This window comes from Eurypyga helias, unplaced genomic scaffold (genome assembly GCF_000690775.1).
Source record: "Eurypyga helias isolate BGI_N326 unplaced genomic scaffold, ASM69077v1 scaffold13426, whole genome shotgun sequence".
Lineage (NCBI taxonomy): Eukaryota > Metazoa > Chordata > Aves > Eurypygiformes > Eurypygidae > Eurypyga > Eurypyga helias.
In genome coordinates, this window is record NW_010258670.1 from 25220 (window position 1) to 45027 (window position 19808).

At 41.9% G+C, this 19808-nt stretch overlaps 1 protein-coding gene across 1 annotated transcript in view; it reads left to right on the forward strand.

Annotated features, from left to right (window-relative positions):
• Window positions 1-18681, forward strand: part of IL16 (interleukin 16) — a 38265-nt gene extending 19584 nt beyond the window's left edge. Inside the window, 15 exon segments of the mRNA XM_010154434.1 lie at window positions 1792-1902; window positions 3190-3304; window positions 3505-3578; window positions 3672-3885; window positions 4973-5090; window positions 6202-6334; window positions 7179-7266; window positions 8000-8475; window positions 11381-11519; window positions 12717-13812; window positions 14311-14494; window positions 16053-16154; window positions 16858-17110; window positions 18035-18160; window positions 18412-18681. Coding sequence (XP_010152736.1) covers window positions 1792-1902; window positions 3190-3304; window positions 3505-3578; window positions 3672-3885; window positions 4973-5090; window positions 6202-6334; window positions 7179-7266; window positions 8000-8475; window positions 11381-11519; window positions 12717-13812; window positions 14311-14494; window positions 16053-16154; window positions 16858-17110; window positions 18035-18160; window positions 18412-18605 — 3423 coding nt within the window. The 3' untranslated portion in view covers window positions 18606-18681.
• The last annotated feature ends 1127 nt before the right edge of the window (window positions 18682-19808 follow it).

Below are 19808 nucleotides of genomic sequence, written 5' to 3' on the forward strand. Positions count from 1 at the left end.
GCCCGGTCCGCCGCCCGGCCGCTGGCTGTGGAGATGCTCTGTGCACATGGCCGATAAAACCCTGGCCTGAGCTTTGGGCCCCACTGCCGTGGGCCTCCTGAGTTACCTCCATTGGCCCAGCCGTGGCCACAAGCAGGTATGGACTCTCCTCGTGGCTGGTAGTCGCTGTGCCCAGCTGTGCCGGCTGCGTGAGGCGTCCCGCTTACCGCCCCACAACGAATTGGACATATTTAAACAGCCCTGTTAATGCAGGCTAGAGACTGACAGTCTCTTGCTACCCAGATGGATGCCAAGCGATTCACCACAGGCTGGGAGGGCGGGGGCTGGGCAGGGTGAGGAGGGTGTGGGTATTATGGCTGAAGGTCCCCAGACTCAAGCCTGGAGTGGGGACATGGACATGAAGCTCCTCACACCCAACTGCCACACCCCACCCTGCCTGAGGCCTGCTGTGCCCCTGCCTTTTCCCCAGCCAGCCCCTCACCCTGGGGACACAGGGCACAGCCTGTTCCAGGGCTGTCACCGAGGTGAGGAGATGGCAGACTGGAGCACATGCTCCAACCAAACACCACCCGTGCAGACCCTCGGGGATTTGCTGGTCTTCTTCCTCCCTGAAGGTCCTGATGCTGCCTGTCGGCAGTGGGTCTTTGGCAGCATCCTGGGTTTGGGTATTGTTACTCATGACACACAGAAATATACAATCATAGAATCATAGAATGGTTTGGGTTGGAAGGGACTTCAAAGATCATCTAGTTCCAACCCCCCTGCCATGGGCAGGGACACCTTGCACTAGACCAGGTTGCTCCAAGCCACATCCAGCCTGGCCTTGAAGACATCCAGGAATGGGGCATCCACAACATATAAAATTCACCCCTCACAGAGAAACAAAAGAAATTTAAAAAATTGCCATTTCAGATTCAGAAAACCCACAGAGGAATAAGCAATCACCTTGACTGGGTATTGGTTGGGGTTGAAAGGGGTTTACTTTTCAGAGAGTATGTTTTTGGTATTGCACATACATTTCCTTCTTAATCATGTTCCTAATACCGTGTTACATCCATAATCTTGTTTTCAGGTCAAAATGAGACTTATTTTCTCTCATATGCAGAAGCTGAAATTTTGGCTGATGTTCCACCTACTTCAACACCCGTTAGTTTCACTTTGCTGCATTAAAAGAAGCGTTGAACCCTTGGACTTGTAATGAGTGCAATTAACTCTGGCCCTGCTGAAAAACAGTTAGCTTTAGGTGATGAATTTTGTCACTGCTTAAATCAGTTTGTAATACCCAATTCCATATTCACATGGTAGTTCGCAGTCTGAAGAACTTTTGGGAGCAGCAATTCATATTTCGGTGAAAATGTTGAAAACAGGTTCTATATGCCCCAAGATAAAGTTATTTAGTGGGAAGATGAAAGAAGGGATTAGAATTTCTCATTTCTTAGTTCAGTTCCTCGAGTGAAATATGATAATACTTGTTTAGGACCCATAATGGCCACAAATGAAATTTTTTGCATGGTGAATCAAGTGAGAACACAAATATATATTTATACACCCTCTCACCATGTCAAGGGCCAACATTCTAGTGTCACACTGGTCACTGCAGGACAATTTCAGTGGGCAGTGATTGTCTGAATAAGAAGTGGCTTCTGAAAATCAGGGAGAATTGATTTTTTTATTACATCTTTAGTACCATCTATTATAAGAAGGAAAATCTGAAATAAACAAGTTGTCCTGATGTATGTCCAAGAAGTTTTGGTTTTGCATTACATGATCTTTTTTTTTTTATGTTCACAGGCAATTTCAAGGCCTTCGAGATCACTAAGTACAGCACAGCTAGTGCACACATCCTGTGGCTCACAGGCTTCGGTAATCTCAAACATCGTGTTGATGAAAGGACAAGGGAAGGTGAGACTCTCTGTTTGTTTACATAGGGTTTTAGTTCATTTAGCTAATGCAAGTTGCAAAGTGCAGGGAAGTGGCTTCAGGAATTAAGATTGTTATGTCTGGGTTGCAGACTTTGCCAGTTTATTTATCATCATTTTCTTCCCAACCTTCAGAAGTATATCGTGGCTGAAGCTTCAGGTTCTGATAACATATACACATCAAGCTCGCCACATCAACACTGGCATTCACTGCTACCCTTTCTCGTGTCTGGCGGTAGGCTTGGAATCATGGGCGCTGTGTCATCCTTACACAGCCACCTTACCGCTTCCTTCAAGTCAGAGTTGAGCCATAAAGACAGTTCTGATGAGAAGGAAAACAAGAGCTACCAGGAACACACAGGACCTCAATAAAAACCAATAAATTGGCAAAAAACACAATGAAGTTTGGAGACAGAATACAGTTGTATCAACAGAAGTAACATCACTGAAGAGGCTTAAAAAGAGAATACAGAAGCTGTGAATTTAAACACATAGCTTGTGAACTTGTTGAAAAAGGTTCTAAATCTGTTCATTAAAAACCTTTTTAGTTAAAATATTTAATATTTCATTTGTAACTACTTAAGCTGTGAGATGACTTTCACAAGTCATTCCATAAATTATCATCATCATCATTTATGAAATAATAATTTGTTGCCTGCATTTTGGGAGCCTATGAGGATATCAGCACAGTACTTTCACTTTTCATTTCAGGGACGTTAAATGGTTTCAGAGGTGTGAATTAGTTTTTTAACATCCTTCTAAGAGCAGCAGGTAGTGTTCGACTTATATAAGGGGAGGAAGGGCAAAGAGTAAGTAGATACGAAGTATCTACCTACAAAGGTCTATTGGCATGCATGACCTGTGGTAGAGGCTGAGAGAGCTTCTCCACGAGATTTCCATCAACGTGTCTGAAATTAGTATGAATATCAAGATTTTATACAGTGTTTTCTATTAATCTCATTTAAGGAGATGAATGGATAAATTAATCTCTCGAGGCTGCTTATCAGTTCAAGGTAAAAAAAAAAAAAATTTGAGACTTTCCTGTGTCTTTATAATAGTGAACTAATGGATTGCAACAAACAAAAAGCAAGTCATGAGGGTATTCCCCTGAGATTTTCATTTGCTTTTACTACTGGCATGTGGTCAACTGTTTTTTCATGGATTACATACTTTGTTGATGAGTGCTGCCCATGTACATAGTGAGAAGAAACTGCAAATGCACTATTATGAGAACTGAATGTGGGCTGTCACTGTTTTTCCCTATAATCAGGGTTTGGGCTTCAGTATTGTTGGAGGTAAAGACAGCATTTATGGTCCAATAGGCATCTATGTCAAAACCATCTTTCCTGGTGGAGCTGCTGCTGCTGATGGAAGGCTACAAGAAGGTAGGAAACACCTCTTCTGTCTCTTTTCCCACTCCAGATTCCCAAAGAATGACACATAAAGGCATATGTAAAGTGAAGCTGAAATGACCCATAAGTGACTTTTACACCAGCATCCATTAGTGCATTTGCAAGACTCCTTTTGAGTAAATGTAACTTATCGCACACCACAGTACTTGTATGATTTTTCTCTTCAAAAACAGGTGATGAAATCCTGGAACTGAATGGAGAATCCATGCATGGATTAACACATTATGATGCTTTACAAAAATTTAAGGTTACGTACTCTCCTTGCAGAACATTTTCTGTCTTTACACACAATGTGCATGTGAACTCAACCCATTCATTCATTCTCTTTTTTTCCGAGCAGGCCAAAAAGGGTCTTCTGACACTTACAGTCAGGACAAGCTTCAGCACACCGCATTCTGCTTCCAGCTGTCTGTCACCCAACCTGTGCCAGTCGCTGAGCTCTAGTACGTGCATAACCAAAGAAAACAGCTCTTTTAGTTCAGAAAGTGCACCATTCTCCTTAAATGCTACAAAGCCCAATGACAGGGTCATAATGGAAGTTACCCTAAACAAAGGTAAGTGCTAAAATTACCTGAGCACTGGCAATAAAGGCACTGATTGACAAAACATTGTTCATTTGCCCTCTGAATGTCTTTCCTCAATAACCTGATTCTTCTTCTGAACTAAGTTTTTTTTTTAAATATACTGAATTATATCTTAGGTGCCTGCCAGTACTAACACATATCTATCAACAGCAGGACTTTGAACACCACCTGTCCTCAAGATCCAATCATTCTTTTTTTTTTTTTCGCTCAATCACTAGAGTCACATCTTTCACGTGAAAAAGTAAACCTCTCCACAACAACTACCAATTATTCAGCAGACTTACCCATAATTATGCAAGCAGCTCATTTCATTCTTGAAAAGGCTTAACCCAAATTAAATACATAGCTAAATCTTCTTGTAGTTCTTTCACCTCCTCTCCAATTGTCATCGTTTTCTATTTATAAACAACCTGTGGCAGAATGAAACAAAATTTTAAATATGGGAACATTAAAGCAATGAACAAAGCAAAGTTTCTATGAGGTAACAGCATGACTTACCAAACACGCAGTACAGGATCTGACATCAGAGGGATTGTCCAGGGCAAACAGGGTAAATTCACAAAGATCTTAAGTTGTATTATATAAAACAAAAGGGAATTGAGATGAAACAGTAAACAGTAGCCACGCATCCTTAATTTTGGGGTTGTTTTTTTTTCTTCCTTAATTTTTGCACCTCTTTTGTTTTTTCAATTTTTTTTCCTATTCTGTTTCCTTGCAAAGTCATTTGAATTCTTCTGTAATGAGTGGTATTTTTCAAAATAAACACGCATTGAATTGTGTCTGACACACCATTAATGAATTGCAAACCATACCTTGAAACCCCACAAGCAATATTGGTGTGCACTCACTTCCACCATGGCGGGGGGGAGCAGGGAGGAGGAATAGAAAACAAAAAAGAAAAAAAGCAGTAGGAGCAGCAGCTAATGTAGAACACAACACTTTGGTGCTGGTTTGTATAAAAAAATAATTATATTTAAGACAGTTTTTAAAAAGGTCTTTCCAATGGTTTGTTTTCACTGCTTCTTACGTCTTTTTTTATTCTTATTAATCCTTTCAGAGCCAGGTGTTGGCCTTGGAATCGGTTTATGTAGCATCCCTTACTCCCAGTGTATTTCAGGGATCTTTATTCACACTCTCTCACCAGGCTCAGTGGCACATATGGATGGGAAACTCAGGTAGGATGAGAATGAGTGTCTGTCTTATGCCACAAGTTTCATCATTGCTCTGTTTCATGAGTTTACTTTCAACCTGTTTGGGCAAGAAGTCATAGTGCTTTTTGGGGTTAAATATACAGCAACCCAGTGAAATTATTGTCTCTTGTCCAGACTGAGCTAGCTTTGGGGGTCTTAGACATGCATATAGTAAGCTCCTTGGATATCTCCAAATGAGAAAGTATCTGGTAAAACCCAAACATATGTAATATTGTGTTGTTTAAGCCCTAGTTTTTCCACAAGCTCCTCAAATTCTGTCCCTTTTTGCCCAATAGAAATACAGATTTGCTGCAAAAAGCTTTAGTGGGAGTGTAGAAATTTGTAAAATTTATGACCAATTATTAGTGTTGAAAATATTTAAAATTGCTCAGAACATAGAATTTTCATTGAAACATTTTGGATTTAACTTGAGGTACTCTATAACCCTCCTCTCTACATGCCTAAGACTTTAGCTGAAAGAATTGTGGTCTTACACTAAAAGTTTGCATGATACAAATCAGTGCCTGCAGTCAGCCTCTTCATGTATGTGGGTATTCGCAGTAGGGCAGAGAAGGGCAGTCTCAGTTTCCATGTGGGCCAAATTTGGATTTCATCTAGGAAGATTCAGTAGCACTCAGCAGGATTGCAATATTTTGTCCCTAGAATTTTTCAGTTAAATAGGTCTCCATATGTAGCAGAAGCACGACATCCTTTCTGACCCCAAGTAACACTAGCAGCCCATAAAGACATGAAAAGTGGTGTTGACTTGAAAGGAAGGAAGGAAGATGTAGTGGAAGCAGCAGCTGAGCTGCACACAGTACAAAGATCACAGACACAATGTGTGTAGCTGAGCATGAAGAAAGCTCAAAGATTGCATGCAACAAGGCAGTTATGTCAGAAACCACGTTGCTGGCCAACTCATTCCCATTCCGCTTCCTATAAAAGGAATAGAGAGACATAACGATTTAATCTGTGATCAAATTAGAGGTCAGCCACATGAATTTGTTTTTTGTATACTTTCACGCAGGTGAGACAAGGTTGGGAGAAAATTAGTTTTGTTTACATTCTCTATTTTTTTTTTTTACTATCTCTGTAGGTGTGGAGATGAAATTATTGAAATTAACGAAGCTTCAGTACAAAATACAACTCTTAATGAAGTTTATGCTGTGCTAAGTCATTGTAATCCTGGTGCAGTACAGATTATTATCAGCAGACACCCTGAACCGCAGGTACCACGCTCTGTATTCTCTCCGACTTTCAATAAAGCACATATTGAGAACTAAGTGAGGGAGCAGGTGTTAATCTAAAACAGGTGGAAAAATGTTGATAAGAATGATGATCAACTCTTTATAAGCATGGTGGCACACAAACAAACCTGAGATATCTAAAATATAATCGTGTAAGATTTGAGAATCACTAGAGACAGTCTTGCTTGAGTTCCTGTGCTGTGAATAAGAAACTACAGAAACAACATTTAAGGAATAAACCAAAATATATTTCTTATTCAAGAAAGAATTCCCAATACTAAGAAAATAACTTAAGAGCGGCAATATAGCCCCAAAAAAGAAAGATGTTTATACAACCATCTTTCAGTAATTAAAATTTAGGACTCTCCCAGCCCATATTTATAATCAAATTAATATTAGAATATTTTATTCTTACAAGATTTTTCTACAAAATGCTTCCTAACACCAAATGCCACATAAATTATTAGCAAGTTTAAGTTGTTGCATATATTATCACAAAAAGATAGTATTAAATTACCTTGTACTTGTAAATCCAGAACTCCACTCCTAGTGAAATATGCAAAAGAACATTTATCTTTAAGAGATCCCATTTTATCTAAAAAATCCAGTATAAACAGCACATCCATAGATCTACTTCAGCTCTAGTGGAATGTATACAAATATAATGATATGCACTTACTAAGCTTGAAAATTAACTGATACATAACGTAAGTAGGTCTATACATTGGAGGACTTGCAGGACTTGGAAATCCTTGTGAAAGGAATAAATATTTAAATGTTACCCCACAGCAATCTCATGAGAGCATAATGGCATGGTATTTCCTAGGTGTCTGAGCAACAGCTGAAAGAAGCTGTGGCGCAGGTGGTGGAAAACAACAGATTTGGAAAGGAGAGACACCAATGGAGTACTGAAGGTAAGGAAATAAGTGCATTCATTGAAAAGAGGTAATTTTAACCTAAAAGATAGATGGGATGAGTACATGCTTTACCAGAACACGTGGTAACAATCAAGTAACCCAGAGCAGAAAGGAAGAGGAGGAAACCCCACAGGACAGCACTTCTAACATGCCTCCTAAAATACATCACCAGAGTGATGAGAAAAGGCCACATCTGTCCAATCGCCAGCAAAAATTTTAGTGCAAACTTCCTCTTGCTCATCCTTTCCAACTCATAATCTCTGCTCAAAGCTTTTCAAACAACCGTCAGTAGGTGAAGAACCATGGCAGCAAGGAACTGCACAATGCAGGTGATGTCCTGGGGACAAACACCTTGTTAATTCCCTTGCGAGAAGAGGCATATGCAGTCATGGGTAGTGCTATTTGCCCAGTTCAGTAGGACATCCTCTCACAATAACAGAATGCAGTGATGCTCCTTTTAGTGTCCTCATTTCTCCTAAACGACCAAAGGTAAGAGAATCATCACCAGTAAACTGCTGTTGAGAGATATATATATATAGGAAAAATGAAAATTATTTTGATGTCCAAGGATGTAATTGTTGACTCTTCGTGCTACAAGTCTTTAATGCATAAATAACACCTTTGCATCAACCAATGATGGTATTGAGCTGCAAATTTAATCAGCTGAATCTTAGAAGTGAGCACTTTTGCATGTATCTGAACAGACATTTTGAACTTGTTCCTGATACAGGTGTTAAAAAACTAGGAACAAGCTGGCACGGAAGACACCCCTGTGAAAAACATATTGAAAGGAATGCTGCTTATTGCAACCGCAGGACCCAGAAGCTAATGACCCGCTCCAGCAGTGACAGCAGCTACAACCCTAGGTCCTCCTGCAGCAATGGTGCTGCATACCAGCTGACTGACCTGAAAGCAAGAGTACATAGCATCGATGTACCGATTACCAGGCAGCCTGGCCTGCTCTGCTCCTTGGCTCCTAATCACTCAGAGAGAAATTCCCCTCCTGCTTGTAACGAGGGAGGTCGACCCTTGCAAAGCACTAAGAAATCATCAGAGATCCTCGTTAGAAAACCTAAATCATCAAAGCCCAAACCTCCACCAAGGAAATATTTTAAGCAGGACTGTACATGTAGTGAGCAGTGTAATGCAGACAGAAAAGAAAAGCTTGCATCGGCACTGGCTGTATCACCTTCTCCAAGTGTTCAGGTAAAGCAAAATATACCTTGTGTTTGCACATCTGTGAGGCAGAGGAAGGAGGAAGGCAAAGTGACTTTGATGGCGGGAAGAGAGGCAGGGAAGAAAGAGAAAGTGTGCGTAAATAGGTGACGACTGGAGGAAGGGGATGAGGCTCTTCTGTCCTGAAAATAACATCTGTATCTTAGTGAAGCCAGATTAGGTCAAAATGTGATGTTCAAAACTAAGGTCAGAAGGCAGAGAAGTGCCTGAAGGAAATTTTCTTCCATATGAAGGAATGTAGTTAAAATCTTAATGAGAGCAGCAGCAAGAATGTATTTGAGTCCCTCACTGTCACTCCTCGTGAACATGCATCACTGGTGGTATTGAACACTGATTCCAGTGTGCCTGGAACAGCTGTGTGCTCTGGGCTGGGACTGGAGGAGTCTTCACCATCTCTGATGTCAGCTTGTATGGCTGATCACAGAATCATAGAATCACAGAATGGTTTGGGTGGCAAGGGACCTTAAAGCCCATCCAGTCCCAACCCCCCTCCCCCCCACCTTGCACTAGACCAGGTCGCTCCAAGCCTCATCCAGCCTGGCCTTGGACACTTCCAGGGATGGGGCATCCACAGCTTCTCTGGGCAACCTGTCACGGTGCCTCCCCACCCTCTCCGGGAAGAACTTCTTCCTGATATCCAATCTAAACCTCCCCACTTTCAATTTAAACCCGTTATCCCTTGTCCTGTCACTACAGGCCCTTGTAAAAAGTCCCCCCCAGCTTCCTTGTAGCCCCTTCAGGCACTGGAAGGTGCTATAAGGTCTCCCCGGAGCCTTCTCTTCTCCAGGCTGAACAAGCCCAACTCTCCCGGCCTGTCCCCATAGCAGAGGGGCTCCAGCCCTCGGAGCATCTTCGTGGCCTCCTCTGGACTCGCTCCAACTGGTCTGTATCCTTCTGATGTTGAGGGCTCCACAGCTGGACGCAGTACTTCACGCTTGCAGTCAAGTCATTTGTCCTGAAATCCAGGCTCGCAGCCAAGTCATTTATGAAGCAGAGTAGTTGTGAAACAATTTCTTCATTTCAGTAGCAGATTTCTATCAGAAGGAAGCATGGACATAATGTACATCAGGTAGTCTTGGGCTCCTCTACCTTTCTTGAGACCTAAACTCATTTAAGCTGCAAGGCGCATACATATTTTTTGATGAGCTACAGTATTTGAAAATTGAGTGCACGTTACTGAATTTCAGTTCCCTCTCTTAGCTAAGATGGAACAGAAAGACAGTGTGTCACATTTGCATGAGTGTGAGGGACTGTGAGATCTGCATGTTGAAACAAAGCTGCGGTTTCTTTAAAAATGAAACCTCTTTCCCCAGGGTTTAGAAATATGCCAGCAGATTAGAGCAGATGTCAATGCAATGCTAACAAAAGCCCCCACAGTTCTCAAGCTGCAGAGATCAAAATAAAATGATGCAGCTCCGACTGAGGTCCACGTATAAGGTTAATATCCAAGAAAATGTCAGTTCAGCACCTCATGAAAGGTCACGCTTTTACTATCCCCTGAGAGGAGAGCAGTGGAAATATATTCATCAACAGCAACTGGAAAATCACCTTTCAGAAGTGAAAGTCAGGGAAAGAACTACTTGCAGAACTTGTCACTGCATGCAATTTATTATCCTTCAGTACTCATTCTAAATGATAAGGAGAATTTTAAAAATCTTATGATCAATAAAGTCTATGAGAAGTTAATGAAGATCACTTCTTCCAGGGTGACAGAGACCCCAGGAGAGAGGGTTTCTTGTCAGAATCTCTTTCAGATCATTAAGAGAATGTTTTATTACTACTTCTTTTTTTTTTTTTAAACTTTATTCCCCAAACATTTTGTATTAGTCACTTTTTGGCCTGCATACCACAGATATATGTGAGGGTTCTGCAGACTGTATGGCTGCCTTTTCATAACCAGGAATGCTTTAATTGATATTTTCCACTGTGCTTTAACCTGCATCAATAAAAAGGTAGGTATAACTGCTTTCAGTACAGAGAAAATCACACGGTTCATTATGCTTCCAAACTGGCTACTTCACTCTCTGAACATCTGATGTTCACATCTAAGAGCAGCAGAACACAAGTGCAACTTTCAAGAAGGACCTGAGTGAACAGGGGATGGAGAAAGGTTTTCTTAGACGAAGAAAGTTGCATAACAAAACCCACACCATTACAGAAAAGCTAAGAAATTGTTCAATTACTGACTTTTTTTCAGGACAATTTCATTTGTTTCTAGACCTTCATGCTCTGCCCTGTTTGGTTTTCGTTCCTATTAGTAATCCTGGTACTTAATTACATCGCAATGAGCACTTCCAGTGCCACAGCAGAGCAGATGGTAACCTGGTAGCACTAATGGTGCTGAGAGTGGCATTTATTGCAACCTCAGCCTAATCCTGTCACCCTACATTTCCCGCCAAAACCAAGAAAGGGAGAGCTCTGAAACTGCAGTAATGCTTTACTTTGTCCAGCTTGTGCTTAAGGCTAAAAGGCTTCAAGAGAAGAGATTTTAATACGAAGTCAGAGGAAATTTGCTTGACTGGTTTGCAAAAGTCTACCGAATGGCTGATTTTCCAAAATTTTAAAATTACAGTAGGCAAAGCTTTAGTTTATTATAAAGCTCATTACTAAATTTTTGAGATGTTAATTGCATTTTTTTCCACTGTCTGTTTACAAGTGTAACCATAAAATATCATGCCACCACTCTTGAAATACAGAATAAAGTAGGTCCTATGAGGATTACATCCCAAGCAGAAGTGAAAACTTGGGTTCTATTCAATATTTCTTTTCAGAGTAGAAACAAATTAAAATACATGAAGGTTTTTTTTCAGATTCATATATAGTGTGGTTTTACAATTACATTCTGACACATTTCTGTTTCCTGTTTGTTCAGGAGGAAGTTGGAGAACCAATGCTAGAGGGACATCCAACTGATGTAACCCACAGTGTCTTTACCACTTCTCCTACAGCATATGATACTGAACACACGGCTGCTGTTCCAGCGCACAGAGATAAAGAAAGAAAAGCAATTTTAGGTATGTTTCATTCCATTAACTTTATTTTTCAGCTGAATCTGGCATTTAGTTTTGATTCCAGAATGCCTATCAAGCTGACTTCACCTTTCTCTTTAAAGGTAGACTTAAACCCGTATCTGTGCCTTTTAGGGTAAACAGATGAAGTTTCAAATTATGGATTAATATTTGAAAAAAATGTAAAACTGTATCAAAAGAAGCGTAATAAATGATTTATTGTAAAAAAGTGTTAATGAACAGGTACACTATTGCTGTATTTCTTCAGATGCAACTCATTTATATTGAAAATTTGATGTTAAGTGTTAGTTTTAGCATTTCTAAAGGACATTTTAATGCACAGTTTCAAGGCTCAAGTGTTGCAATGGAAAGAACCACTGATAATGTTAGTATGTGTTAGAATTAAGGAAACAGAGTGAAGGGAACTAGACAATCTCAAGAGGTCTCCTACAACTTAAACCATTATGTAACTCTGTAACCTCTGCCTCAGGTCATTAAAAAATAACGGTTCCTTAAAAAATAAGAATTATTTACACAGAAGCAGATGACAGTAGCTGTACAACCGCACAAAAAAAGCTTTGCTGTCATTAAGTTCTACCGTGTCAGACATTAAAATGCTTAATTAGTCTGTGATGAAAAAAATATTCCTACATTATAACCGTGTTTTTACTTACTGGAAAGATACAAATGGAAATGCCTGCATAAATTTAAGGAATTGTAAACATTAATCCAAGTTCTTAACAGGAGATTCATTTTAGAGTGGAATATACTTATACAGGTAGGAAGGAAAAATGATTGTTCAAAAGAATTTACTGTAACATCGTTTTTTTCACTATGTTGCAAAAAAAAGTGCAGTTTTAGCCTTCTGTTTTTACTGTTATATCCTGTATCACGACTTCGGTTCCCCAGAATTAGAGGTTAGAACCCTTAGAGGTTGCAAGCCCTTTAGGAAAGGGATCTTGTGTACAACCACAGAAGAGCCTCATTTTTCAGTTCATTTCAGTGTCAGGAACTGGAACATGTAGATCAGGAGTCGGGAATTTTAGGAGTTTAAACTTTTTAGAAACCTAAAAAAAAACCCCAAACCAACCCAAACAACCTATTGGAGGCTTGAATGAAATTCAAATCCAATGAATTAATGGCAGTGCAAAGTTAAGGGTTGGAGAAGGAGTCTTATTTATAATCAATGTTTCTCTAATACAGGGAATCCTCTTTCATCAATACAAAGGCCTATACTTAAAAGACAAGCACGGGTAGATTATAGTCTCGATACAACAACAGAAGACCCTTGGGTTAAAATTTCTGACTGCATAAAGAGCTTATTTAATCCTACCATGAGTGAAGACAATGCCCACTTAGATCTGCAACCTGGCATCGACACAAACAAAGAGAATCAAAATCGAAACAGCTCAGAAACAGTCCTGAAGAAATCAGAATCAGAAATCGTCGGTTCAAAAGCACTAAAAACGGATGAAGATGACAGCATGAAAAAGGGTCCTCCTGTTGCACCTAAGCCAGCCTGGTTTCGCCAAAGCCTGAAAGGATTGAGGAAAGCAAATTCAGATCTAAAAGCACAGGCAGATCAAAGTCTTCCTGACCTTGAGAGTATTTCCAGCAAGGAACTGCAATCCCGCTTATCCCGTGTCTCTCCCAGGGGATCTTCAATAAAACAAAGAATAAGCTCATTTGAATCCTTGAGTGTGCCGCAGTCACCTGAAAAAGTACACCGAAGGTTTAGCCTGAAACCATCAGTCCAGAAAGAACACTCTCCCCCTGCACCAGGGTCAGACGTGGCTCCAGCTCCTCGGAACCAAGGCTTTCTCCAACACTGTGACACCAGCCAACAGCCGTCGCAGCCACCTGCGGTGATGGGTACAAAGAGCCTGGACAGATCTGCCTCTCCCAGGGAGGCCCCGGCCGCTCGCTCGGAGAACAGCCAGACTGCCCACACTGAAAATTCCCCCGGCCTCTTAGCGACAGAAGCCATTGCGACTCCCCCTCTTGTATCGGTAGCAAAAGCACACAGCCTAAGATCACGCAGCTTCCCACTTACTGCTGCCCAGTCTTGCGAGAAGATGAACCCCTGTGATGAGAAGTATAGCAAAATCTACTCCATCAGCAGCCAGGTGTCATCTGCTTTGATGAAGTCTTTGCTCTGCCTTCCTCAGTCTTCAGTCTCTTCTGGAAACAGTGCATGGGAAACTCCAGACGCGTCGTCTCAGTCCTCTGTGGAGGAAGATGGGACTTCTCTCCCACCTGCGAGTGAGAATCACCACCCGGACACTGGGTTTTCGCTGAAGTAAGATACCGTATTTAAAAATCAGATTGGCAGATCAGCATTGGTGGGCATCAGTGCTGATCCACTGACAGACCGACACCCTAAGGTGTCACACAGTGGTAGAGCACAGGCGAAGTTAAGAACTTGGGAGGGCACACGGGTTGAATGACTCACATGACTGTTACACTTGTTTTCAATCTGTACTGTATGAGCACATCTGTATCGCACACTTCCTCCTCCTTAAGGAGGAATATTTTTAGCATCTCCACCAAGGAGATTTAAGTCTCTTTTTGCCTGGGGCCCAAGAGATTATTCCTATTTATGTGATGGATACGTCACGTAAATAGCCTACTTCTGTCAGGCTAACATGATTCATTTACATTTGCATGTACTTGTAATACTGCAGAAGCTACCACCCCAATTAAATGCTGGGAAGATCAAAATATGACTGTTCCAAAATTGCCTGTGCCATGCTTCATAACTCAACCTTTCTTTTTTGTTCTTGCCACAACTGGACAGCCTCTCTGAGTTGAGAGAATATACTGTGGGCCTAGCTGACAACGAGAAAGAGGAAGAGACACAGGAACACAGCTCACCTCAAGCATCCGGCGTGTCAGGGCAGTCTGTCATCTCTCTGCTTTCCCCTGAGGAGTTAGCAAAGCTTATAGAGGAAGTCAAATCGCTAGATGAAGCAACCTTAAAGGTAAATCTGCTTTTTCGTTTTACCCATGATTTTCAGAAAGCTGGGGAGTGGCTGCACCTAGTTAATGTTTGCAACTTGATATTGTAACAAATAAATCAGTAATCTCAACATGTACCAGTAGTAAGGTGTAGCTCTTTAGATCAAAAGTCTTGAACAAGTCTTCTAAGATGGCTAAGCAAGAGTAATACCCATTTAACTAATGGGATAACTGTTATTCAGCAGATAAGGTCAGTGGATGAAAAAGTAGGCATTGATATTTTGGGGCCCTTTCTTACTATTTGGGTTGCCAGTGTGAGACACACAATGCCTCATTTTTGGGATACTGAGAAACCTTTAGTCTTCCTGGATTCATCTAGAAATGTAACAACACTCAGAATAAGCCCGAACCAAGGTCAAATGTGTGCATTCCAGAACTGTAAAGACCTCTGAAGACTGTTCACACCCAAAGAAAAAGCAGGTACCACCCGAAGTTCTGCACTGAAAACCATTCAGCCGCTGGCAGGCACATGCTCGTTAAGACACCCCAAGCTGCGCAAAAGCAGGGTAACTGCGTTCACGCACCAACGAGCCTAAGATGATGGGGGTTTGCCTCTCAGCTAACTGCAGTGGCATGCCTCCCAGGTTAGTCCTGGTTTCTGTCTGTACTGCGTGGAGCAGGGGCGAAGAATTCACGTCCTCCTGCCAGAATGCTGGGCAGACCTTCTCTCCCTGATTACACCAACCTTTGCTAGCATGTTGCAATCAAAAAGCAGTTTGGCAAGCAGAATTTATGAAAGCCAAGCTTTGGATCAATTTCTGCTTCTTGTCAACATCCCACACGGGTATTTTTGGCCTGATTCGCAGCGAAAGCTGCGTTGCAACGTTGCCCTCCATGGGACAACAGCCTCTCGCGCATCATCTGTTTTCATGGAATTTTCAGGACAGTCTCTGAGCAGCACACAGGCTCTGCCTGGCTGCAGCTCGATGGTGGATTTAATTGTGGAAGGAAACAAGACACAATAACAAAATATGCAACTACAATTGCTCACATACTGAACATGATGGTGAAATTGTGGTCAAGAAAGCCATGTTTCCTTAGGAAACTAGGTTGCTACCCTATAGAAGCTCATATGTGGGATAACATGGTCAGAGACAGCTTACCCTGTTACCGTTAAAAATAAGACTGAGAAGCATTTTTTTAAGTTATGACACCTATATCCATGAGTTGTATGCCAAATTCTTTTTCCACTTTTTCAAAGGAAAGGTCCTCTAACATGATTGGCAATATTTTCTGTTTCTACAGCACATATCTATACTCTTTAATTCAATTTGATTTATGGTCCAGATCCAACTGATAACCTGTTTACCAAATCAGAACAATTTTAGACACGGAACAGCATTTTATAAAATAGGTAATTGATAGTGAAATTTGATCAAACCCAAATATTAAATGTCTCAGTATTGTGCCAGTAAGTCTCATTATAAAATGCACAATGGACAAAAAGAAAAACTGCTGAATTTCCAGTCATCTTGAGATATCGATTGGGAACTTCTTGACATTATTTCTTTCTCTGCTTAGGAATTTGATGATATCCATGTTACAATTTTGCATAAAGAAGAAGATACCGGGCTTGGATTCAGCCTGGCAGGTGGCATTGATCTAGAAAACAAGGTGATAACAGTAAGTAGCATCTTTCTTGAGAAATACTCCAAAACCAACTACTCTGTCTAAAATAGATATAACTTACTGGGTTTCTACTACAGAGGTGGGCTTTTGGCATAAGCAGAGTAGGCAGCTGTACTGTTAAGGCCAGGAAGATCATGGCCTTAATGAGTGACAACAGGACCCTTCTGCACAGAGCTGCCCTCCCCAGGTGATGGGGAGTGGTGTCCTGTTTCCTGGGGCACCATACCCCCCGACAGCTCTGAAAGCCAGGGCAGAACAGCACACAGCCCTCAGGGGAAGTCACCAACACCTTATTCACATACAGAAGACCACGCAGGGTGGTCAGGAGGAATGAGGGTGTAAGGGTGCCGGAAGGTAGAGGCTAGCTTCACACCTTCTTCCTCCCACTAGCAGAGCAGCGAGAGCGTCAGAAGTACCGTAGGCGAGGTGCGTGCCACGGGCACCAGGGCTTCGGCCACCTGAGCGCGGGGCTAAACAGACTGCCCAGTTGCTTCAGGAGAGCTGTGCCCAGGAGAAATTTATACAAATCTACTCAGCCCTCAGTCCTGAAATGTGCTAGAAGATGCTTGCTCCTGGCAAAGAATGAAAAATGCACATGGTAAAAAGTGTTAACTGAGTGATTTAGTGATTTGTCCTTTTTTTTCCTCTTTCCTTTTCCTCTTTTCCTTTCATGCGTGGTGACTGGGCTCTTCAATAGGTTCACAAGGTGTTTCCCGATGGACTAGCATCCCAGGAAGGAACTATTCAGAAAGGAGATGAAGTACTATCCATTAATGGAAAGTCTCTGAAAGGTGCGACTCACAGCGACGCCTCAGCGATCGTGCGACAGGCTCGACAGCCCCGACAGGCTGTTGTTGTCACTCGGAAAGCTAAAGATGGAGGGAAAACCCTCAATATTTCAGTCGACTCTAGTACATCTTCAGTAGCAAGCGGTGTCTCACAGGAGTCTGGTGAGTAAGTTCAGTGGCATTACCTTGCAGCCCCCACCCGCTACGCATTTACTCATCCCCTGAAATCCCGGCTGCGCGTAAGGCAGCTCAGCCCAGGCTGTGGGAGCGTGAGAACCGTGATTCAAGACAGCGTGGTTGAGAATACATTCCTGAAACAGGCATTTGGAAGAACTTTTTTTGGAAAGGGAATCAGTGGATTTCTAAAATAAAGAAGCCCTCTGAATAAAACCCCGAGTGTGATCCTCTGTACGATTTTCTGTACACTTACAAAGGTCATTATTGTAGTAGCACATCTCGTTGCAGGTATAATGATGACTCAGCAGTCACTCTTTGTCCTAATATTATATTCTAGTTTTCAAGACATCTTCTCTGTGGAAGAGAATTTTGCTTTGACAATGTGCTATTATGCTTCAGTGTAGCAGGTGGCTACATCTGAAACAGCAAGGTCAAATTTTTGCAGAACCTTTCACATTCTTAAGATATTTTTGAGAGGTTTTTTTCGGTTGGTTGGTTGGTTGGGGTTTTTTTCCCCTAAAGCATAATGTGGAGATCTGTAGCTTTATTTACATACTGCAAATAAACATTAGCAGCACTGTAGTTGATAACAATTTCATAACTAACATCAAGCCAAACATGTTTACCTTAAATTTTGTTCACTGAACAGATTTTTCTAATTCTGGTAAATGTCACTGGCTTTCATTTTTATATTTCCATTCTGCCACGAATCCAGAGACAACTTTCTCCCTCTGGCTTCCCAGAGTGCCTCACAATGGCACAAAAAGAGGAATTAAAGGTTAGTTTTCTCTTTTGTTCGGCAGTTTATGGAAGCTTTGCAAACAAAACAGAGGTTCATTTTTTGGTAACAGGTGTTTTAGCTTTTCAGACTATGTGGTGCCCATCTGCTAACTTTCCATTTGTTTCCAGCAACTGAAGATACAATCTGCACTGTAACTCTAGAAAAAACACCTGCTGGTTTGGGATTCAGTCTGGAAGGAGGGAAGGGCTCTATCCATGGAGATAAACCCATCATCATCAACAGGATATTTAAAGGTAAACACACTTAAATACATACACGGCAGGGTCTTAGCTGGTGGAGACTTGTGCAGTTCGTAACTGACTGCTGATTTATACCCATGAAAATGGTATTTTTTGTAAATGCAGCATTATCCTGTGCAGTACCAGAAATTTGTTGCCTGCTGAGACCAGGTGGTTTATACCAAACATGCTGGTGATCCTTAATAAGTGAAGGATACGTGAAAGACTGTTCCACACAAAGAATTAAATTCATTTTCTTTCCCCAGGGACTGCGTTAGAACAAAGCAGCCCTGTTCAGCCTGGCGACGAGCTATTACAGGTGCACACAACCGCCATGCAAGGCCTCACTCGCTTTGAAGCATGGAATGTAATCAAGGCATTACCTGATGGGCCCATCACAGCTATCCTCAGGAGGAAGAATCCGAGCTCTGTTACCACCAATTCATCTGAAACTCTGTAAGAGAAGGACTCGGACTACTGCCAATATTACAGACAGAAGAGGATTTTGTTCCTTGCAGCCCTTCAGCTAGCACGGCACGATACGCAGCGCAGAAGCACACACGATCCCACAGAGCCAGCTGTCTGGGATAAAATAAGACGTGCACAAAATGCACGTGATTCTTACTTCAACATTCAGAAACGGATGTTACAGGTGTAGAATTATGAAAGAACGACTTTATTAATTATATCCTAGTTGTAATAAAATATGCCACAGCTATTGTACTCTCCTATTTTAAGCCATTAACAGCTCTCAGAAGCAGGTTCTGTGTTAACCTTCCAGTCCTGCTCTACAATTCTTGCTCCCTGCCTTACCTTCCCCGGAGGAAGACATGCGTCTACAAGCCTACAACTAAACACTGCAGCGAAGGAAAAGCCTTAGAGAACATGTAAAGGGCAGGGAAACAGGAATGCAAATTTGTGTGTCAAAATTACCATGTGCCCTGGAAGAGCCCAGCTTTTCTATTCCAACACAGCTCAGTCAAAACCTGCCTCGGGTAACTGTCTCCTAGCAGCTGACAAAGCCACCGCCACTCCAGCAGGCAAACGCGGGGTGGGGAGGGAGCGTCTCATGGTATTACAGGGTGAGGCAGGAAGGGCAGGGTAATATAGTGGAGGTTTTCCTAATCTTCCTCTGGCCAGACGTCTCCGAGGACTACAGCAGGAGAGTAACCAGGCCTTTGGGAACGAACTCTCTAAGCACTTCTAAGCGCACATATTTTTTGAAATGCCTTTGTATTAATTTTGTAAGGCAAAGTACCAGTGAGAGTATTTGGGAATTAAAAGATCTGGATCCAAATCTTTATTCCGGAAACACTAAATGTAAAACATGGAGATAAATCTAGGCTGTGGGCACCTCGGCAGTGCTCTCTGAGATGAACTGCTGCACCCATTTCCTCTTCTTCATCTGCTTCACTAAAGGCAGAGAAGCAACATAAGGACGGAAGTAGCGAGTCCCAGTTAAAAGCCAGATGGCTGCAATGGTTATTGGCCTTGGCTGTTCTCCTTTCCATAGTCAGGAATTTGCTGCCCCCTTCTTCGGTTACTTAATTTCTCCAAACCATAGACTGCAGGAGTCCAGAAGCTATTTTCCACACAGTTCACACAACGCCGTGGTGTCGTGGTTTAAGCCCAGCTGGCAGCTAAGCCCCACACAGCCGCTTGC